This window comes from Pinus tabuliformis, chromosome 6, assembly GCF_031772625.1.
Source record: "Pinus tabuliformis cultivar Carrire ecotype Pingquan chromosome 6, CPIR1, whole genome shotgun sequence".
NCBI classification, from domain to species: domain Eukaryota; kingdom Viridiplantae; phylum Streptophyta; class Pinopsida; order Pinales; family Pinaceae; genus Pinus; species Pinus tabuliformis.
Genome location: NC_142292.1, coordinates 525722455 through 525746339, shown reverse-complemented (window position 1 = coordinate 525746339; position 23885 = coordinate 525722455). Strand labels below are relative to the sequence as shown.

The 23885-nt window shown below is 35.3% G+C and overlaps 1 protein-coding gene across 1 annotated transcript; it reads right to left on the bottom strand.

Annotated features, from left to right (window-relative positions):
• Window positions 1-11475: 11475 nt before the first annotated feature.
• Window positions 11476-13272, bottom strand: LOC149259606 (putative pectinesterase 11). The gene is made up of 5 exons (XM_089454648.1): window positions 12941-13272; window positions 12401-12635; window positions 12070-12273; window positions 11726-11961; window positions 11476-11623 (listed from the first exon to the last, which is right to left on the bottom strand). Exons 1-5 carry the CDS (start codon window positions 13270-13272, stop codon window positions 11476-11478), a joined length of 1155 nt encoding a protein of 384 aa, XP_089310774.1.
• Between the last annotated feature and the right edge of the window lie 10613 nt (window positions 13273-23885).

Genomic DNA, 23885 nt, shown 5'->3' with positions numbered 1-23885 from the left:
TAGACAAAGGAAAACTACCTACAAAATCCATTGACACACTTTCCCATGGACGACTCAGAACAGGGAGTGGTGTGTAGAGCCCCAATTTTCTATTAGTAGGTTTGCTAACTGAACACAACACACATATCCTTACATATCGAGTCACAAAAATTTTCATGTGAGGCCAATAACGCAACCTCTGCAAATGACACAAATTTTTCCCTACACCAAAATGACCTAACACAAGAGAGGTGTGTGTCTCTCTAATTCCATGTATTCGCTTATTGGTGGGGATACAAAGTTTTCCAAGGTGATACAAAAACTTTCCCTGCAAATGGTAATTGTACACCTACGATCCATGAGTTAGCTTTGTATAAATATCCTTAAAATCATCATCATTGAGATACTATTCATCATAACTTTCAAAAGATAAAGATGCATTTTGCAAAACTATAGATGTATAAATAGGAGGGCGAGAAAGCATATTTGCCACTTTATTTCTAGTGTCCTTCTTGTATTTTATTACCAAGTGAAAATGTTGAAGGAATCATCCATCTGAAATGACGTTCTTGTTGAAGCTTGATCTATGAGAGAAGGTACTGCAAGGGTTGGTGATCTGTGTGAATGATGGTATCATTTCTGATCAAATAGTGCTTCCACTTCTTCACGCTTTGAACCAAGGTATACTCCTTATCATATGTGGGATAGTTCACAACAACTTAAAAGAATTTCTCTGAATGGTAACATACAGGTTTCATTTGCTACATCAATATTGCTCCCATGGCATATCCACTTCCATCGGTCTCAATCTCAAAAGGTTGTTGGAGGTCAGGTAAGGCAAAAACTAGTGCGATGTTGATCTTCTCTTTTAGTGTTCAAAGGGTTTTTCCTTCTTTCCTCCACATTAAAAGGTTTTCTTCACACTCTTCAATGCATGTAAGGGGTATGCAACGATGGAGAACTTGGAAAGGAACTTTCTCCAATATTGTACTACACCCAAAAAGCTATGAACCTCTGTAACATTGGTGGGTTTAGGCCACTTTACAATCACATTAATTTTAGAAGAATCTATTTGCAATTGTCCACCTCCAATAATGTGACCTAAGTAAACCAAATAGGTCTTACCAAATTCACACTTCGACATTTTGACATACAATTTTTCTTTTTGCAAAACATCAAGCACTTTTTTAACATGACTCACATGATTATCCCATGTCCTACTGTAAACAAGAATGTCATCAAGATATACAAGTACAAAATCATCAATAAAAGGTCTAAAAATATCATTCATCACCCTCATGAATGTGGTTGGAGCATTTGATAGTCCGAATGGACTCACCATCCATTAAAACAACCCCTATTTCATCTTGAATGTAGTCTTCCATACATCCTGGTTTGAAATCCTGACCTGATGATAACCACTACGCAAGTCCAATTTTGTGAAATAGACAAAAAAAATTCAATTGATCTAACCAATAATCAATGTGAGTGAGAGGGTACTGATTCTTCACCATTATTTTGTTGAGTTCTCCATAATCCATGCACATCCTCCATGTCCCATCCTTTTTTGGCACCAAAATGATAGGTGAACCACATGGAGAAAAACTAGGCCTTATGACCCTTTGGTTCAACAATTCATGTACCTTCTTCTTTATCTCATCCATCTCAATGGCTAACAACCTAGACATACCAATTTTGGGTAAAGGAGCATCCTACTGCAACTGAATCTCATGTTGGATCTCACGTTTTGGAGGCAACCCACATGGTTCCTGAAAATGCCCATCATAGTTAGAAACAATTTCATACAATTCCTTTTTATGAGTGGGATCACAACTTTGGAAAACTTCAAATGGATTAACATTTTTTTCTCTCACAACCATGAGCATGCACCCTTTTCTGGAATTAATCAATCTCTTCGTCTGACTTGCACTTACAAGACTGGCACTAATTTTGGCATGATGAGCTTTAACAATGTATTCCACCTCATCTTTCGTGAGATGATACTTTTTTTCATGGTGAAATAAAACGGCTTTCTTGACATACAAATGTGGGCTCCCCAGTACGATTCCATAGATATCCAAGGGTACAACATCAATATCAACCTCATCTACTAGTTTGGATGCAATCACAAATCTAAATCTACACTTCTTGGCTACATGTATTTTTTCTTTATCACACACCCAACAAAGCGGATATGTTTTTGGATGAGGCTTAGCCTCTAATCCTAACCTTCTAACCAAGGATTTTGAAACCAAATTTTCTTGTGAACCTATATCAAATAAGGTTTCAACTTTAGTATGTTTCATTACGACTCTAATGTGGAAAAATTCAATTATATTCCGTTCATTAACAAGAGGCTCATTTGAAACTTGTACTTGCATGTAACTTAGAATGATCACTATCATGAAGTGAAACAATACCTTATGTGCCCAATGTTGTGATGAATGTCTCATTACCAGAATCAGATCCAAGGTTCTGTTGCACAGTTTCCACCATCTTCTGCTTGTTCTTCCCACCAAATCTCTTTGGTTTCAACTCTCAATGCAACTTCTAACAATTTTCATCATCATGGCCTTCCTTCTTGCAATGTGGGCAAGATGGCTTTGCTCCTTCCTCCTTCTTGCAATGTGGGTAAGATGGTTTTTCTCCTTCCTCCTTCTTGCTTTTAGTTTCCTTCTTGTCCTTTCCCTTTCCTTTTCCTTTGAAATTTCCATTATGAGGTTTGAAAGATGATTTCTTTGGTTTCTCTTCTTTATCATTCTTTCCCCTGATTTCAAGGTGAATGGCCTTCACACTAGCAGCATCAATAGTAGTAGGCTCAAATAATAACAAAGAATTCCTTATGTAACTATGTAAAGCACCAATATACTTTGATAGAGTTTCAGGCGAATCAAGTGAAATTCCCAGATTCAATGCTTGTTTTCTAAAGTCTTATGTGAATTTTTTTACATTTTTAGCCTTTCCTTATCTCAAATATTTTCTAGACACAAAGTTGGAACAAGAAGAAAGGAGATTACCCAAGTTTTTGTTGCCTTTCTACAACTTGCTCCCCCACTAGATGAGAGCAGTGCTACTTAGCCGAAGAGATGTTAATTGGATCTTTGCGTCATCTTCCTTAATCTGTTGAATATGACAACAAACCTCATTTTGTCTAACCCATTTTATTTTATTTATTTATTTTTTATTTTATTTTATTTTTATTTTTATTTTTTATTTTTATTTTATTTTATTTATTTTTTATTTTTATTTTTTAATTTATTTTTTATTTATTTTTTATTTTTTATTTTTTATTTTTTATTTTTTATTTTTTATTTTTTATTTTTTATTTTTATTTATTTATTAATTAATTTATTAATTTATTTATTTATTTATATATATATATATATATATATATATTTGTGCATTACATTCTCCATTATAGGTGGGAAAATCAAAATTTACTTTTATCTTTAAAAATGATTTCTTAGATGTATTCCTATGATGTCTATTAGAGTGATGAGAAGAAGAATAAGAAGAACTGTCATTAGAGGATGGAGAGGGTTGTTCAGGAGGCTCTCCTCTTACACCTTCATGATTTATTGAGGCATGGTCATCTGGCTCTTTCTTCTCAGGCTTGAACATCTTCTCATACTCTGCAAACAACCTGTCAACTTTCTTTGTCATGGTGAAAAAGATCTTGTGATAATTTCACTCTTCCTCTATTTGAGCTTCCTCATTTGCCATGTTCCGTCTTCGTGGTGCACGTCCTGCTTTGGGATCAAAGGATTGATTTTTATTTCACCTCTTTAGAGCTTGTTCCTGGGTAGCATTTACTCATGCAACTTGCATTAAGAAGACCTGCTCTGATACCAAACTTGATCTAGATCTTTTAACTTCAAGGATGCATACATAATTGAATACAAAAGAGAATATTAACCAAGAAACTTAACACATGAACAAGAACTGGAAATCATAAAGATACCATGAGATCAAAGGCACACAAATGATTTGATTACGAAGTTCCCCCAATGTGGGTTACGTCTCCGAGCCCTTCTCAAAGTGGGTAGGCCTTCTTTCATTAAATGGTAACAAAGAAGTGAATTAAAATCAACTTGACAAAAATGACCCTTATACCTCTATTTCTAATGATGACCTAAAAATGGAGACTTCAGCTAGAGAAACAGACTACACAGTTGGATTCTTAGCTCGAAAATGAGAAAAAATGAATATAAACTTGTCAAATTTTGACACTGGCACCTCTGGCTCTCTAAGTGAACCTTTTCAACATCTTAGCAGATCCCTCGCTCATGGTTCCGACCCTCCTAGCCTCTCAAGGTTCCACTAGTCCACCCCATCCGAATGGAAAATACAAGTTTTTATATGAGTGGAGGGGTGGAGTTTTCAAATCCAAATGTGTTGTTAGGTTGGAAAATGGTTATATTTGGAGTGGGGTACTCAGGGGTTCACACCTCACCAACCCCAGATATGGTGCGTTAGTTTGTTTTGTTATATGTTTTGGTTATAAGTGTTGCTCTGTCGAAAAACTGATCGGTGGTCAAGCTGGGTGAGTCTAACACCCACCTGAGCATATATGGTATGTTGTTGGTAATTGTCGACACGGTTGGCCGAATCCAACTACCAGCCTACCAACCGTTATTTTATTTATTTAATTTTTAATTAAAAAACCGACCCTAATTTCACGTTGATTTTTGGGGGTCACTGGAAAAACTAAGTAGGAAACAAATTTTCTTGTTTTGGCGACCAGATTCCATGCGTTGTCCCTTCACCAAATTGTTGCCTCGTTAGTGACTGTGACTTGACCCAGTTTGGCTAGAACTTTGACCATCTATAACTTGAGCATACGAACTCGGATTTGAGTGTCGTTCACACTGTTGGAATCAAGGAGACCAAAACTAAGATCTGGTCCTATTTTCACTTCTATTTGATGACTTTGATTTTTGAGCTATTTTCAAGGGCACTTCTATTTCTGGATCCACCTAGATCACGTACAATCATTAATAGATTATACATACATATATATATATATATATATATATATATATATATATATATATATATATATATATATATGAAATAACCATATTCCAAATAATATGTGCCAAAACGACGACATGGAACATAGAGCCATCACCAACCTAAGTCATTATTATCCTAAGACTAAGAGGCCAACAAGAAACATGCAGAAGACAAAAATAGAAGCATCAAGAAATCCCCAAACTATGCCAAGACACTTGAAAAAGCTAGAGAAAGTGGAAGCAAATCATGTGAGAGTGAAGGAAAAGAAAAAGATAAACTTTTTAAAGTGAAAGAAAGCAAAATAACAGACGCGAAAGAAAAAAGTGCACAAAAAAGATAGTTGAGAAAACTCACTAGAATGATGATGCACTTGCAATTGGGAGTGAAAGATATTGTCAATTGAGGTTTCACACTGACTGTGGACATGGATTGCACAATTGTTGTTCTTATCAATTGCACAAACACTATCATAAAAAATTGTGCAATGCCTAGGATTTGTGCAATGCCTACCATTAATAACTATGAAATAAGTATCTTTAAGAAATGTGCAGTAACTATTTCTAGAGATTGCAAACGCATTATTTTCAAAGATTGCACAGACCCTAGTTCCAAGGATTGCACAAGCATTACCCTTAAGGAATGTGCAATGCTTCTTATCAGAGATAAACATTGATTGTTGAGCTTGCATACGAAACGTGCGCGTATGAATACATCAAATGTTAAGCATGTGAAAGAAAAGGACTTTGAATAGCTTGAGGTGACATATCATGAAGTGACCATGAATAGCTTGAGGTGACATATCATGACATCATAAGTAGGCTCCAAAATTTAACTGTGGGAAAAAATTTGGAGGGCGTTTTTTGCAGCGAAAACACCACCAATCATCTATAATTACATTTATATTTATAAGGTTTGTCAATTTTTTTTTTAAATTGAACTACTTCAGATCAATTTCTTATCGATGGAAACCTATCTAAAAATGACAATTATTTAGAAATATTTTCATAAAACATTTCTAAATTTTTTACATGCCTATAATGGTTATCACTCATGAGTGGTAACTCATCGATGATTCCAACAAAAATTATTAATTTTTACGATATTGAATTTATTTATTAGATGTATAAAAACATCATACAAGTGTGAATAAAAAATATATCAATAACCTTCATTCTATGAGTTTATATATAATTAATTAAATTGTGTTTTGACATGTCTCAATGTCTCTTATGATCCCAAGTGCTTGGAATTATTGAATTGGAATTTTGAGAATTGAGTGCATTGTTCTCACTCATATTTAAAGCAATTATGTGAATATATGTAAGTAAAGTTCATTATTAGTCATCTTTAGTGAATGTTCATGTTGTCTTTCATGGAAATGTTGAAGAATAATTTCAAAATCTAAGTTGTTGTTGTGGTTGTTTTAATTTCTTCGGCATTGAAGGCAAAGGTAAAATTGTAACATAATATTAATGGTTGTATCAATTCATTTTATAAATTGTATAATTTAGCTATACTTTATACTAAACAATTTTAATTTGCAAGTCTCAAGGGTTAGTTCATTTGATCTAGAGCCAAACATGAAGTTCTTTGAGATAATTGCTAGTTGTTTCCGATCACGAGTTCAATTCTCTTCGATTCCCTTGGGGCAAGGCCACGTAAGCCGATAGTTTCCCTAGTTTACCATCCATGAAATGTGCGCAGGTAGTTCGGGGTTTTTGTTCTTTCCTTCGAGGTAAATAATAATAGAATTTGCAAAACAAATTCCATGAATTGCTCTCTATTTAAACCTTTGCCATGGTCTGACTCTTCATCTGGTCCTAAGGATGAACCACACTTGTTGGTTCGAAATGCGTCGGCCAAAATATTCTCTCATGTGATTTCTACCAAAAGGCTTTGTTTAATTAATTAACATAAATATCATGAACTCAGACATTATTGAGAGCAATTGAACAAGATTATAATTTTTTTTTCTTTCATGTCAACATATTTTTTTGTGAATTAAAAGCTTTATATTACTCATAAAAATAATTTTACATGCATTGTAATGATCCATAAACTGTCGTGGATATTCCACTAGACAGTTCATCACAACATTATGATAATAATATATTAAATTACTAAAATTTTACACTATTGCAATTTATTAAACTTTAATATTTATGGATTTAACTGTAATTAATGCATGCATGTGAATATAAATTATGCATAAAAGTAGGGAATGACAAAATAATCTCACACACACACAAGACACAATATATGCTCTCTCGGAAACCCTTTCAGGAGAAAACCCAATTGGAAGGTGAAGCCGCTTCGCTCTCTTTCTCTGTCTAGAAATATGGTTGCAAGTACAAAGAAGTAATGCATGTGGCCCATGGGCTACTACAATGCATAGATCCTCCTTGTGTGATCTACCTCCTATCTCTCCTAGCTATCTTTTCTCAGCTATGGAACAAAATGCTCTCGAAGGAATGGAATGCCTCTTCCTCCCAGTGGCACGATTATAACACAACCTGATAGCCTACTAGTGGTTAAGTTTGACTACATCAACTCTTAACTAGAGTTACAAAATAGACTCTTCTGGAGCCTTTTACATCACAAACACGTGGCTAGCCCCTTTTCCATAAATAATGGGGGCTAACATGACATCCTTCCGAACTATAGGTGTGAAAATAGGAAGGTCAACTATCTGAGTGACATAACTTTTGCAAACAGGCTCTAATTGATGCGCTTCTTGCATCATTGAAAAGGTCTGTGTGTGTAGAATAACATAAATAGGTGCATGCTAAAGTGGAAAAATTGTACCCCAAATAATGGCATTTCATGCTTAAAAATGCTCCCAGAAGGTTTTAGACCCCATTTTGCCAAACTAGGTCCCACCGATATAAACAATTCGTGAGCTGATTCCTCCACTTTTTCCACTTCAAATGCATCGAGATGGATGAAAAACAATATATTGATTCAATTCAAATCATTTAATTTGAACAAAGAGGATGCAAAACCCCTCAACATTCTTCCACTATCGCCTAGAAAAAAGTAAAAAAATTTATCACCCTCAAAATCAAAAACCACTGTTAATTTTTAAAATTATCCCTCTCTCAAGCACACCAAAAAGAAACCTAATTTGTAAATCAACCATTAAGGTAAAAGGAAATTTAATAATATAAAAATATGAGTAAAAGGAATGTAAGATCGAATTTATTTTTTTGAATTCTCCATCTCATATAGAGGAAGCTTAAATTTGTAAATCAACCATTAACGGTGAAAGACACTTTTTGAAACGCATTTTATAAATTTAGGACAAAAAAACACGTGACAAGTTCTTGTATTTCTATGTAAAATTAATTTATTTTTTTTATTTGTGGTTTATTTCAGTGGCACTATGTCTGAAAAATATTTGTACTAGGTAGATCCATTTAAGAGAATAATTTTTTGCTGGTTCAACCAAAAATTCTTAATTGAACCTATTACTTCTTAATAGCAAAGGTGTTTTAATGACAAGGACTCGACCAACTGAGTTAACCCTCGCGGATTTTTTTTATGTGGTTCACAGGCCTCAGATATTGGTGATCGCTACATCACTACGTCCATAGAATATTTGTACTACACAGATCCACCTAAGAGAATAACTTCTTGCTGGCTCAACCAAAAATCCTTAATTGAACCTATTACTTCTCAATAGAAAAGGTGTTTTAATGACGAGGACTCGACCAACTGAGTTTTAATGACGAGGACTCGACCAACTGAGTTAACCCTCGTGGACTTTTTTGTATGTGGTTCATATTGGTGATCGCTACATCACTACGTCCATAGAATATTTGTACTACACAGATCCACCCGAAGGGATCACTTCCTATCAACTCAACCAAAAGAAATGAACCTGTGACCTCTCAATAGCAAAGGTGCTTTAACAACAAGGACTTGCAAAGATGCTTTAACAACAAGGACTTGGGATTTTTTTCCGCATATGTGACCTCTCAATAGCAAAGGTGCTTTATTACGCATATCAACATAAAGGGATCACTTCCTACCAACTCAACCTCATAGCTTGACCTCGATAGTGTTGAGAGAATTGAACCTGTGACCTCTCAATAACAAAGGTACTTTAACGATGGAGACTCAACCAATTGTACTAAGCCTTCAAACATTATTTCTATACACAATTATTTTGAAGACTTTAATTCTATATACAATTATTTTAGTAATAACTTTTTAAACATAAACATAGCTTATTTAAAAATTGTTATATTTTAATTTTTGTTATCATGTATTATTATCCTTTTAGATTTTTCCAGAGTTAATAATCAAAATTAGCTTACTACTTGAAATAAATTACATTATGAAAATTTAAACTAATATAATTTTATATAAATTCATATTTCTTTTATTATTTCTCATTTATAATTTATTATTTATTTAATAACTGATTTATAATTTATTCTTTATTTTATAACTGATTTAATGAGACATCAGCAGTTTCAGAGACTGGATTAGTTCATAAAAATGTATTGGCACTGCATGATACATGTCTACATGTCTTAAAGCATGATTAATAAGTTTTTTGTTTAATAAGAATTAAGATGATTTTAACAATTTTTTTTTCTTATAATCAACGATTTTACTGGGATAACTTGGATTCTCGCTTGGGTAGTATTGAGGGTTATTTTATGAGTGACTCTGTGACCAGAGATCTTTGTGATCCCGTTTGTTCAAGTTCCCAAGAGCCGGGAATTATTTCTTCTTCAGAGAATGGCTAGTGGTACAGAGTGTTGGGTGTACTTAGGAAATTTTGGTTTTTTTATGTCCTTGTTGTGTGGCTTTCAATGCATGGTTGTTGTTCAGGTTGTTAGAGGTCATAAGTCTGGCCTTTCTTATGATTACTGTAGTGCTCGAATGCTGGTGGATTTTTATCAATTTGGCATCCTATGTTAATTACTAGTTGTAATCTTATGACATCATATCGAGTTCATGCTTTGTAAGTGTGACACAATAGTAAGGTTTGTATTTTTTAATTTTGACTTTGTTCTAATGCCATTTCTGTTCTCTAAATTAATGGCTGAGATAGTGAGGTGATGGAGTTTGATCTGGTACTTGGGGTTCGTATTTGTATGGATTTTATAACGGTGTCTTCTTTTTCCTAATCCTTTTGGTTTCTGGTTAAACTTCGTTAATATGTCAAAAGTTTAGTATGCCCTTTGTGTATGGTGACTGCTACAATGAACAACCTAAAAAATATTCTGAATTTCCATTATAAATCTTGTTTTCTTGTTTAATATAAAATACTTCAATTAAAAAACAAAAAAAATAATTTAAAAAATTAAGAATCACATAACAACTAAATATCTCCTTATGTAGTTAAATGAATTACTATACTCACAATGACAATCATGTCGATTTTATATCATTGCATATCTATTTAAAATATCATTTGCAACACATGAAAATGGCAAATTCCTCTTGAAAATTGTTATAAATAAGGCAACTGAGATAAGATTGAGGTTTTTTTTTTGAAATATCATTTTCTTATTAAAAAAATTGATAAATTATCCAAAAATGATTTAGTCATGCACGAAAGAATTTTGATTGAATTGGAATATAGGGAAGCATATCCTTCCAAACGGTTTCTCTTTTTTAAGGGACTATTTGCAGACAAGTAATGATGGCTTTTAAGCAAAGATTAGGGTAGAATGGATGAGAGCCATGTTTAGTCTCGATAACATTTATTTAAATTACAATAAATAATGTGTTACTCAAAAAATAATTTATTTAAAAAGATAAAATAATGAAGTGGGTTGATGAATTGATTGGATGGTTAAAAGCGTTGGGAACTAGGGGAAAATAATTTCAAAAAATCTTGGGGTACCAGTGTATTTAAATCATATTTTTTTATGGTGCAAATGGGTTTAGCACCATCAAAAACTATTAAGACAATTAAAATCTTGAAATTTGACAATTATAACCTGAATTTACAAAAATCCATACCAAAAATTTTATCAAAATATTGCTGTAACCTAAATTTACAAAAATGCATACTAAATTTTATCAGAATATTGTCAAAATTTAGAGGGAAAACAGTCTAGTTAAACTGCGGGTAAAACAATTACTCGTGCATAGCCACTCAGTTGGCCTTCGATGCCAAAGTCACAATAATGGATTTACTTGATACTCGAATTGAGCCGATTGTTTGCATTGGATAGGTATAATTGTCCATAAATTAGGTTTCGTTTTTCGTGTTATTCTACATTCTTTCATAAAGAACACATTTAATGCATACAAACTATAAAAACCAGTCCACGACAAAGGCCTCTCGTTGCCGGAAAATTAAGTTACGATAGGATTGGACAGAATATCCATACACTGTCTAGCGCCAAATGCGCAGCATAGCGCATTATCAAAATGCAGCCATTTCTAAATTCAGAAACGACGAACGTATTGCGTGCTACTATTTGTTGCAGCTCTGTACACAAAACATGATGGCAGCTATGTGATCCAGTTACCCCCGTCAATGTAACTGATGTTCAAAAACTCTGCGACCTGCATCGGATCAGTGAATGCATGTGACCATGCAACTCTTTGGCTTTCTGCTGCTCCTGGCCCATCACATTGGTACTGCCCAACATAAACAGTCCTGCACAGAGAGAGAGGATGAAAAGCAATAATGTTAGAATGAGATATGGGATTCTAATTATATGTGCATGCATGGTGCGGGGATGGCATAGCAGTGGCTTACTTTTCTCTGGCGGGATCTTTCCAATTATCCCATCCTTGTGGCACGATAATGTTATCCATGTAAGTGTCAGCAAATAATACTGTGGAGTAACGACCCCATGCCCTGCCCAAATACATTAATCCCTTGCCTGTCAACGTGCAGTGCAAAAACACAAAGCCCGAGTCTTCAGACGGCGACGATCTCTGCTGAGCTGTAAATGCGCCATAGTGCATGGCGATGGCATGCAGTTCGCAGTTCTGCAATATTCAACAACCCAAAATATTGAATTGTTTACCAGCTACAAAATCTGAAACAGATAAACAAAGACAGCAGTCACCATCATTTGTATTTATTTTACGTTTTACCTTATATATAGATTTTCCACTGCCGCATATGACATCGATGGCACCTTCAATATAACAGTTTTGAAAGTAATGCTTCCCGCTATTGTCTAATACGGTGTCCTGATACGCAAGAAATCTGCAATCGAAAAACGCGCAACGATCTCCCGAAATACTCACCGCCACAGCTTGATTGTGCCGCGTCAGATTACCGGAACCGTATGAATTCTGCAAAACAACTCAGTTCTTTAAATCAACTATCTCATTCTTTAACATGATATTAAAGACCAAATAACTTACCTGGATTGGGATATTTCTGGCTTCATCTGATCATATTAACAACCAAATGCTTTACCTGGATTGTGATATTTCTGGCTGTGAAATCTGAAGCATACACGGTCACGGTTGCGGAGTAAACTGTGCCATTGGACGATTTCGCGGAGTCATTCCAAGTGATGACCGTGTTCTGGGCGTCCAAACCACTGAGAGTTATGAATGGCTTATTTGCAGGAACCATCACCTTCTCCCTGCACAGTATGGGACTAAGAGTTACTACCTCCTCACTATGAGACCAAAACAAACCTCCGTACCTAATCATAAGACAACATCCCAGACTCAATTAGCTTTGTAAAACAGAGTGAGCTTAAGTTCAATGAATAAATTTAGCTCCATCCTCTTATTTCAGCTTTTAAAATATTCATCAAAAGCACGATTCAGAAATGTAGCCATACACCTAATAAGCCTGATTCTGATATTTATAAGAAAAGTTTCAATCCAACCCAGACAAATTTGGTGAAGTCTACGCCATTAGTTCTATTATAAGTTTATACCGTTCCAAGCTATTTTCTCTTATCAAACTGGCCTTCAAAAAAGCTTGGGTTCATTAGTTACTGACCTGTAAATGCCCGGTTGAACAATAATCTCGACGGGGTTCTGGTTATTCTCTGGAACTGCATTGATGGCATCTTGTACCTTAGTGAAATGGTCTTCACCTTTGCCCTGATTTACCTCCTGACTTACCTGCAAACGGGGCTTGCCAATGTTCGCAGTAACCCCCTTCAATTTTCGAGACGAACTCTCCTTCAATACTGAATTCTTCTCCCAAATACTATTACGTATGACAGGGTGTTCAGATCTCCCGCCAATGCTATACGCAGACTGCAGAAAAAACGCTTGCACCGCTGCAAGAAATAAACCGATGACGAGCAATCCTCCGCAATCGGCCATATGTGAGATAGATTCACGGATTGGTGCAGGATTCTCGACAGTTTTGTAATGAAAAGAATCCAACCCATGGTAGTCTATGGATGGTACCATTGCATTCTCTTAAATAAGTTTTGGTAAGCTCCATATTATTGCATTCCATTACGCAAGTTGCGAGTGGTAAGGTAGTGCTGTATTTAATGCAGTAAATTTTAGTATTATATGTTGCATGCGTTGCAGTTTTCGAGTGATTAGGAGCGAGTGATCTAATAACTGGATAGTGATAAATTAAATATGCAGGGATTATCTTATTATCTGTTACGTTTAATATAATTTTGTTAAGTGATTAATGAATGTCAAGGTGAGTTAGTAAGTTTCAGAGTGGTTTTCCGGTGATTAGTAGTTGAGCGATCTAATAATGGGGACTCCTATTTCAGACCATATAACATTTTAAATGCTGCCTGACATGGCCGCTCGATACCCAAAGAATATTGATCTCCGTTTAATAGTGATAAATTAAATCGGCAGGGAATCCATCTGCGATGTACTAATTTTCTGGTGAGTTTAATATAATATTGTTTGTTAAGTGATTAATGAATGTTGGAGTTCGTTACTAAGTTTCATAACTACTTTTTTGGGTTTGGTGCAGGGACTAAAAAACTTATTAATAAGATGGAATTATAAGGAATGATTTTATTTTTTTACTTATTTAAATAATTTAATTCTGTTTAGGGTATTTCCAAGGAATTTGAATTATTTTTTCCTATATTATTAATATTAAACTATATTTCTGAGTTTGATATTATTGTGTTTTTTAAATTAATCAAAATATAATTAATTATAAAATAATATTATATTTTAATAGCTATAAAATAAGAAACTCAATAATTTATTTATTAAAATTTTACAAAATATTTAATCGTAATATAATTAAATTAGGAAATATGTGTAAAGTCATTATTTATAAATGTTTAGTTATATTATAACATTCTTCAAGGTAATTATAAATTAAGAATGAATTATAGTATAATAATATTTTATTATTAATTGAAATTTATAGTTGATAGTAGGATAAAATTTTATTAATTGAAATATATAATAGTGTAAGTTGTATTTAATGCAATATTGGTGAGAGCATAAATTCTGTAGATGTAGTATTTAAATCATATTTTTTATGGTGGAAATAGATTTAGCATTATCAAAAACGTTTAAGACTTAAAATTATAGATTTTGACAGTTTTTACTTGGATTTACAAAATTGTTGTCAATTTTTTTTAAATATAACCACAATTTCCATAACTTTCAGGACAAAAAAGCATAATTTTTAAACTGCAACTAATAGATGTTCTAAATAAGAGATTCTTAATGCAATATTATTAAGAGAATAATACATGTCATAAATAAGAGATTCAATAGTTTAATTCTTCAATATATTATTATATTTTCCAAATTAATTGATAATAAAATATGTTTAATTAATTAAATTTTATATTTGATAATACGATAAAGCTTTATTAATTGAAATAGATATACTAATGCAATTGCATTTAATGTAATATTATTGAGAGTATAATGTATGTTATTTTGTTAGGAGGGTTAATTGGATATTATTTGATAGTAGTGGTGCATTATGGGCTGGAAACATTGAAGTGAAATTTACAAAGTTATTGTTATAATGTTGTATATAATATTAGTTTTTTATCTTTCATATTATTGAGAGTATAATGTATGTTATTTTGTTAGGAGGGTTAATTGGATATTATTTGATAGTAGTGGTGCATTATGGGCTGGAAACATTGAAGTGAAATTTACAAAGTTATTGTTATAATGTTGTATATAATATTAGTTTTTTATCTTTCACATATAATAATAATAATAATATCTATAAAATATATAGCATAATTATTTTTAATTTAAAATGATATGTATAAATATTTTATCTTTTTGGATTTAAAATTAAAATATTTTAAGGGGAAACACATTTTTTAATTATTAGGTTCACTAATTAAACACCTTATACTCATCCCCTATTTTTTATAGTGGTCCATTTACATAAACACACTTTAAAAATTATATAAAAATACTCCATAACTATATAACAAGAAAAAATCATATCTTTTTTGTTTTTCCTATATTAACCATATAAATATATCAAACAAAATAAATAAGTAAATGCATGTGTAATAATGATCACCTTAAGAGCATACCCTAAATACCCTAAATGACAACCATCATAGACTAAAGTTTTCTTAATGTTATTTCTTGGGTAGTTTTATATCCTAATTAGTATATAGAGTTTGATGGTGAGTTCATTCATATAGTAATACAATATTTTTCTCAAGTAATGATGGGGTATTTGCCAAATTTCACCACTAATTGAAATTGTCCTCATTGATCGCCTCCTCACTAGAAACCAAACATTAATGATTTTCTTTTCCATCTATACATATATGAATAAGTTAGAACTATCATATAATGCTACATATTACCTAGCTTAAGTTTTGTGTATTATCTAGATGTTTATTCTTGGCTAGCTTTGATGAGTTATTAAATTTATCTCTTGGAATTGATGAATTATATGTATTTTTTGGATACAAGATAGGCTACTAATACATGTGTCTAAGAATACATAGACATGTGACATGTGTCATTTGATGATTGAGACATCATTTATATTCATGTTTATGGAAATAGTTAGAATGCATAGAATGAAGTTGATCAAGTTGCTTATGTGATGATGTAATGATATGATAATATATTACTTTTGACAATGTTGTGTAAGTGTATGTTCTGGAAGGTGGGATAGACTTAGAGAAATTGTGGATGGATCTCATTAGTGTTGACTAGTTTGACTATAATTGGAGTATCGTGATTTTATACGAGAGTTAGAACACTAAGTAAACCTAGTGACATGATTGTAATTTTTATATGTGAATTTTGTTGAAACATGTTTGAGTTCAAATAAATTTCATGTGATAATATTTTGTATTTTGTTATATTTATCACAATGTTAAGCTTCATTACCTTTTAAGTTATTAAAACTGTGTTTAGTTAAGAATGATTCTTCCTCTAATCCCCCTTTATCATTTCTTTCACTCCCCTTCCTCTCCTTAAATTAATAACATTAGTTATTAACAACTTACTTTCTATATATATATATATATATTATTAGTGCTATTATATATATATATATATATATATATATATATAATAGCACTAATAATATATATATATATATAATAGCACTAATAATATATATATATATATATATAGATAGATATATAACTAATAATATTAATAGAATATTATTAATATTAATAACATAAAAAAACGTTAATAATATTAATATTAATAATTTTGATAAACTTAAGTTGTAGATTCAAAACGTCGATCTTCAAATCAATATGAATGGGATGGATCCGAAAAATCTATTACAACAATATTAATAATAGTTAATGTTAATATTGTTAATGTTATATTGATATTATTTTTTTATTTTTTATTTTTTTTAACTGTAACGGTTATGAATTTTATTTATTTGAAAAAGATAGGAGTGGTCTTTGCCAAGGCAGCCCCAGTTACAAAGAAAATAGCCAGCATATTCAGCTTTTGATTTACAGCATTTTCAAGGAATTTGAAAGAAATTATCGTCATTTATAAATAGCTGCCCTTTCATGAGGGAGCATCCTTTGTTCGCCATCTGGTCCGCTTCGCCATTCAGATTTCTAAGAATGTGGTAGAACTTGTGGGAGGTGAATTCTTGAAGAACTCTTTTCAATCTGCCCAGAATTTTATTGAGACTAGCATTGATGAAGAGATCCTCCGTGTTTAATTTTTTTATTAGAATCTCTGAGTCTCCAAAGACTTGGAGGTCTTTAACCCCCTTTTCTCTTGCTATAAGACAAGCTTTGAGGAGACCAAAAATCTCTGCCTGATTGTTGGTTTTCTGGCCTAAACCCCAGTAGAAGCAGTCTCTTGAATTCCCATCCGAAGAGTAAATGACCCCTCCAGCACCAGCGTTCCCGGGGTTTCCTTTGGAGGCCCCGTCAAAGAAGATTGTGGTGAGATTTTTGGATCTCCACCAGTTTATGAAAAGGTCCTCGGGATCTCTTATTCGCCATTCAGGATTTGTTGTTTGAGGAGTGAGGAGGAACTTACGAGGAGAAGGTTCAAGGGGGCAAAGCCATCTCCTTTCGTCAGGAAGGAGCAGTGGATCTTCTTTGAAGAACTGTTGTTGGGCAGCTTCCAAGAGGAATGCTTTAGCTTTAACTGCGACCTGAAGAGGGGAGTGTCGATTTCCATTAAAGATTTGATCATTACGGGCCAGCCATAGCTGCCAACAAACAAATTTGGGAATTACTGTCCAAACTTTACGCCAGAAGGATTTGGTGGGGATGCTATGAGGATAGAAATTTCTCCAAGAGGCGAACAGTTCAGCAACAGTGCTCTGAGGGAAAGCAGGAATCTGCAGATCCAAAAGAATGAGACCCCATACTTCCTTAGCGAAATTGCAATCCAGAAATAAGTGTTGGGTAGTTTCAAGGTTGCTTCTGCATAGCTCACACCTATGAGGCCCTGCAATGTTCCTTTTCTCTAGATTGTCTCCTGTAAGAAGTTTGTTGTGCACCAGCGTCCAGAAAAAGAAATTCACTTTAGGGAGAGCTAGATTGTCCCAGACTAGTTTCCAAAAGGCCGGAGAGTGACTGTTGTTCTTTGGGTCCTGAAGAGCTTTATATCCAGCTGCTGCGGTGTATGTGCCTGACTGTCCCCAAGCCCAGTTGTCTTTCGTATAACGGTTTTCAGGTGTGGAGCCTTCCAGCAGTTCGGCAAGCAGATTTTTTTGGGGCGTTAACCAAGCAAGGACGCCATGGAAGTCCCAGCCGGCCCATTCTCCCCGGTGATCCCAAACCGAAAGATCGTATAAACTGTTTATGCCTGCGCGTATCAACCAATCTCTGATGTCGGTGATATCCTCGTTCCCCTCCAAAGGATCGCTCCCCATTATTCTGTCCTGCCACAATTTAATACGCTTGCCATTGCCCGACACTCTGTACAGAAATTTTTTAAAGAAAATACTGCTTTTACAGCAGAGTCTCCAGACATGCGTGCTGTTAACAGAGGGATCGAATTGCAGGTTTCTGAAGGACGAATTGTGGGCGTATTTTGACAACAGTGTAGTGCTGATTGGATGGTTGGGCTCGTGTGCCATTTTCCAGAGGAGCTTTCCTCCCAACGCCAGATTAACAAGGGAGGGATCTCGAATTTGGAGGCCACCCTCTGCGATCGGCCTTTTGACCAGATCCCAATTAGCTAAATGCAATTTGCTTTCGTTACCTTTCCCTCCTTGCCATAAAAAGTCCCTTAAAAGTTTAGATATCTGCTCCATAACATTTCTGGGGGCCAGTAAGAATGCGGCTTGATAAATTGGGAGCGCGGACAACAGTGACTTGATTAAAATGACTTTGCCTCCTTTAGTTAACCAGAAGCCACCCCATGCTGCTATTTTTGTTTTGATTTTACATATGATATCTGTCCATAGCGACCTTCTGTTGGCTCCATTTGTGATAGGGAGACCCAGATATTTAATCCGATCCCAACGAGCATGTCCTCTGAATCCCAAGAGGTTCGAGATGCTTATGAGCTCTTGTTGACCTGTGTTCCAGCTGTAAATTTCACTCTTTCTCTCATTGACTAGTGCTCCTGAAACTCTATAGTAGCTTTTTAGGACCGAGTCAAAGGCTTTGGCAATTCTGGGGGACGCACCTCCGAGGAGAAGTGAGTCATCTGCAAAGAGCGCATGATTCAGAGGAGCGACATCTGAGGAGGGTTTGAGACCAGGGAGGGAGCCAGCAATTCTTTCAGCTGTGAGTTTTCTACTGAGGGAGTCGGCCATTAAGATATACAGGAAGGGAGAGAGAGGGCATCCCTGCCTGATGCCTCTCCGGGCTTGGAAAAAATTGGAGGGGCGACCATTGACTAGGGGGGCGATCCATGGGTTATCGATGCAGGCATTTATAAGCTGGACAAAATGGGGAGAGAAGCCGAAGGAGAGGAGAACCTTGATGAGGAAAGAGCGATTAACTCTGTCAAACACGTTCGCCATATCTAATTTAATCAACATACCTTTCTCTTTTCACTTTTTGCTGGAGTGGATTGTCTCATGGACTTGAATGACATTGTCAAGGATATGCCTGCCTTCCACGAAACCACCTTGGGGACTGGAGATCAGCCTTTTAAGCAGAGGCTTGATCCTGTTTGCTAACAGTTTGGCCAGAATTTTATAAGATGCGTTACAAAGCGATATGGGTCTGAATCTAGCAAATGTTTCCGGATTGGAATCTTTGGGGATTAATGCTAGGTAAGTGGAGTTGGTTCCTCCACCGATCTTAGCTTTTCTCATGAACCCCTTTATCATTTTTTGGAGATCTATTTTGATGATATTCCAGCAGGCTTTATAGAAATGAATCGTGAATCCGTCTGGCCCCGGAGCCTTATCTGATTCCATGGACCAGATAACTTTGATGATTTCCTCCTCTGTTACCTCGCTGGTAAGGGCAGCATTGTCTTCAGATCTGATTAGATGAGGAATGTTCGAGAGGAAATCTGTTGTTTCCTCCTCGGAGGCCTGAGTTCCCTCACTATATAGATTCCTGAAGTGGCTATCCGCAGCAGCTTTGACTTGGGTGAAGCCTTTGCTGACATGGCCCTCTGTTGTCTTTATTTCTGATATGTGGTTCCTGGACAGCCGGGCTCTATATTGTCTGTGGAAGAAGGAGGTGTTCCGATCCCCTGCTTTTAGCCACAGACTGCTGGATTTGATTCTCCAATATTCTTCTTCTTTTCGGAAGGATCGGTAGGTTGAGCATTGAGCCTTTATTTGTTGTTCCAAAAGATCCGCTGTAATCTCTTTGCTTTCCATATCTGTTTGCAGGGTCTCCAAAGCATACACTGCTTCTTTCCTTATGTTGGTTGGAGTAGGGACTGGTTTCCTTATCCACTCCTTCAGAGCTTGTTTTGTGGCCTTAAGTTTTTGCTCCCAAACAAAACTAGAGGACCCTGAGAAGGATTTGGCCCGGGCTTCTTTTACAGTATCGGTAAAGCCTTCTCTCTCAATCCATAAGGGACTGAAGCGGAATGGTAGAGGGCCTAGATCTTCTTCATCTTCAAGGAGTAGCTGGATCGGCTTGTGATCAGAGGTCAGCTTAGGTAGTATTTTGGTCTTGATTATCTTTTTATTCATCATAAGGGAGCCTTGGACCAGAAATCGATCCAGGCGAGCAGAAATATGGTCCAGCCCAGATCTATTATTGGACCAAGTGTAAAAGGTCCCATTGCTGAGAGAGTTCTTCCACAAAGGCCAGCATAGGATCTCTGCTGTTGGAGCCGCCCCTTTTCTCTTTTGATTTCAAGACTATATTGAGATCACCTGCTATGATAATATTACTTGGATTATGCTGTTCTAAAAATGCTGAGAGGGAGTTCCAGCATTCTCGTTTTTCAGAGTATGTGACAGGGACATAAAGATTAAATAGAGAGATAGACAACTTACTTGCACAATGTGTCAGCTCCGTGAAGATCCAGTGCTGGGTTTCATGAGATTTTTTTAGCAAAAATAAATCTTCTGTCCAAAGAGTTGCCAGCCCTCCGGAAGATCCCCTTGAACTTACTGCTTTGCCTGCGCTTTTCTTCCATTTTGACTTGCTGATGTCTAGAAGAGCTCACCCTTCTATCTTCGTCTCTTGGAGCATGAGGATGTCTGAGGGTTCTATTTTCAGGAGGTCCATGACTGCTTCACTTTTAGAGGCGTTCCCCAATCCTCTGCAGTTCCAAGAGGCGAGCTTCATAATTTACTTGAGGGGGGGGATAGGGCCTCCCTTAGAAGGCCTTGGTCTGGTGTTTCTTCCAATGGACATTTCTATGGTGGACTGGCTTCCTTGAACTTTGAGTCGTTCAGCCTCCTCTTCCCTTAGTTCTTTGCGGGATTTCCTGCCTGCTCTTTTGGAGGGACGCTCGAAGGCTTCATCCTCTGAGGAACCCGAGCTATCTACTGGTTTTTTCCTTGTTACTTCAGCATAAGATGGGTTGGAGGGGCTACCATTATATTGATATTATTAATAAACCATTAATAATTTTAATTCGATATCAATAACATAATGAACATTAATAAAATTAAATTAGAAACTTATAAAGAAATGTTAATATAACTATTTATAATAGCATTAATAAAAAAAATTGTAAGTCAAAGTTCTATTCATTCAGCAGAAAAGGAGTAAATCAGTTTCAAAATGCACATCATCTCACCCCAACCATGTTTGTTGACTACTATGATCAGCATATAACAGAGAAACAAAAGAACATCCAAAGACACAATCCACAAATTAGGAGGCCAAAAGCACCAGAAAACATGTGAAACAAGTAAAACAATTGTAACCATGATCAATCATCTGAAGTAATTGAGGCAGGATTTTCTAGAGCAATCCCTGGAGGAGGAGGAGGGTGCAAGGAACATTGGACATGCTCCTCAAAGTGTGGCATCCATGACTCCAACTTCTCCACCTTCTCTGATATCAAATTCTGGCCACACGAGACCACCATGATTCATTCCTAAACATGACACTGGAAGTAATGCATCTTATATAAAGTGGAAATGAGTGTGGCATGTTCTTACTGTTGTACCCCCTCTGAAGTTTCAAAAGTCTCCAACAAATATCAAATCAAATCCCAACAAGTATCCAAACAACAATGTTGTTCCTCCATGCCTCCACGCCCAAGCCATCACATTATCCCTCGGCTACTAGTTCCCCTTCGTCACAACCCCCCACCCCGCTTCGGAGTCTACGGGTTTCCCCCTCCACGATCGGCTGAAGAACCACCACGACTAGCCATCAAACCACCATGTCCCCCATGACCCCCAAAATTTTAATAACTTGCTCTAATAATAGTGTGGTTGCCCAAACTAGAGGATGGAGATGTGAATGTTGCCATTACCACCTGCAAATAAGAGCCCTGCCCTCCCAGCCTAGCAAAAATTCATTTGGTCAGAGGGAGGAAGCAAGCGTTGTGTGGCTCCAGACACATCACAGTATTACTGCATTCTCTAGGAAAATAAAAAACAAGCACACAGAGACTATCCCACACCCAAATTATGACTCTAGGGCGGCCTCCCAACCCCACAGTAAGAGAACTACTTTGTCTGACAATGGTAACTATAGGATGCCAAGGCACCAAAAGATATATATTAATTAATAATAAAAAAATTCATCTCCTTTAACATTCTTTTAAACATTAGTTAATCTTCATAATATAGAACATTGTCACTTTCAACCTTCATTAGATAATATCTTTCATCCTTCCCCTACATTAATATATTGTGATTTATTTCTTTGAACTCTCTCTTACGTATTTATATATTGCTTCATATTGTATATTCTTCTCAACTATGGTCCTCGCAATGGGTCTTGATTTAGACTCGAAATGTTGATAGAAAATGACTATTGTGGAAATATTTTTGACTCCTCGACATCAAGTTCAACAACATAGAAATCTTCAAACACTAGAAGGCTATCGGTGTGTGTTATAACTAGGTCGCTATGAGGAAAAGGAGTTCCATTCTACTCGAGTGCATTTTGTTTGATATATGAGAAGAGTATTAAAGAATGGATAGAAAGAGAGAAAAAAGAGAGGCTTTGTGCACTATAGCATCCCACAGGACACATGCCTCACTTCTTTGTACTTGCATCTATTTCTATTCAAATAAAGAGAGTAGAGAAGCCTCATCTTCTAGCTATGTTTTCTCTTGAAATGGTTTCCTAAGTTATCTCCTGTGTTAATTTGTGATTCATGAGTTTTATTTAATTAATCTCTATTTTCTACATGTTTTATCTATTGCATGCACAAACATAGCATGGTAATTAACGAATCTAGAAACATAAGGAGAAATTAACCCCCATAGTGTAGATTTTGGATTTTAAGCATAATTTTTATGAGATATACGTGAAAAACTATCCAGTGGAATATCCACAACAGTTTATGGATCATATTAGTATCAAAGAAGGTTTCTTTAGGTACAGTTTGTAGAGTTGGAAGGTATCCAGATCGGCTAAGTTGAGAGTCAGAAACCATATACATTGCCAATGAATCTGTCAATGACCCTTAAGATCCTAAAGAGAAGAGGTTTGTGCAAATAGAAGAATAAGTTGTAGATATAAAGCATAATGTGATCCTCTTCATGGAAGCCCTCACCAATAATATTGGGTTCTTCGAAGAAGATGGAGGTTCCAAAAATTGAGAAGAACTAGAGAGGGAGTCTATGAAATAAGATCAAAATAAATCAACCTGATTTGAGTGTCGTGAAATATTCAAAATACCTATTCGAAATGGAAGTGAATGTTGACATCAAGCCATATCAAGGTTGCAGTAATTAGAAGTTTATTTCAGTGTTCAACATATATATTAAGAATGTAATATTTCGTTTTCTCCATTGAAGTTAGAGGCCCATGCCCTGACCTAATGGAAAGGCCACATGGAGACCTTGAGGTTGGAGGGTCAACTTCCAATAGCTATGATCTAATCTTAAACAGGAATGTAACAAATCATAAATATAACCATAAATACAAATATGCAACAGAAATAACACT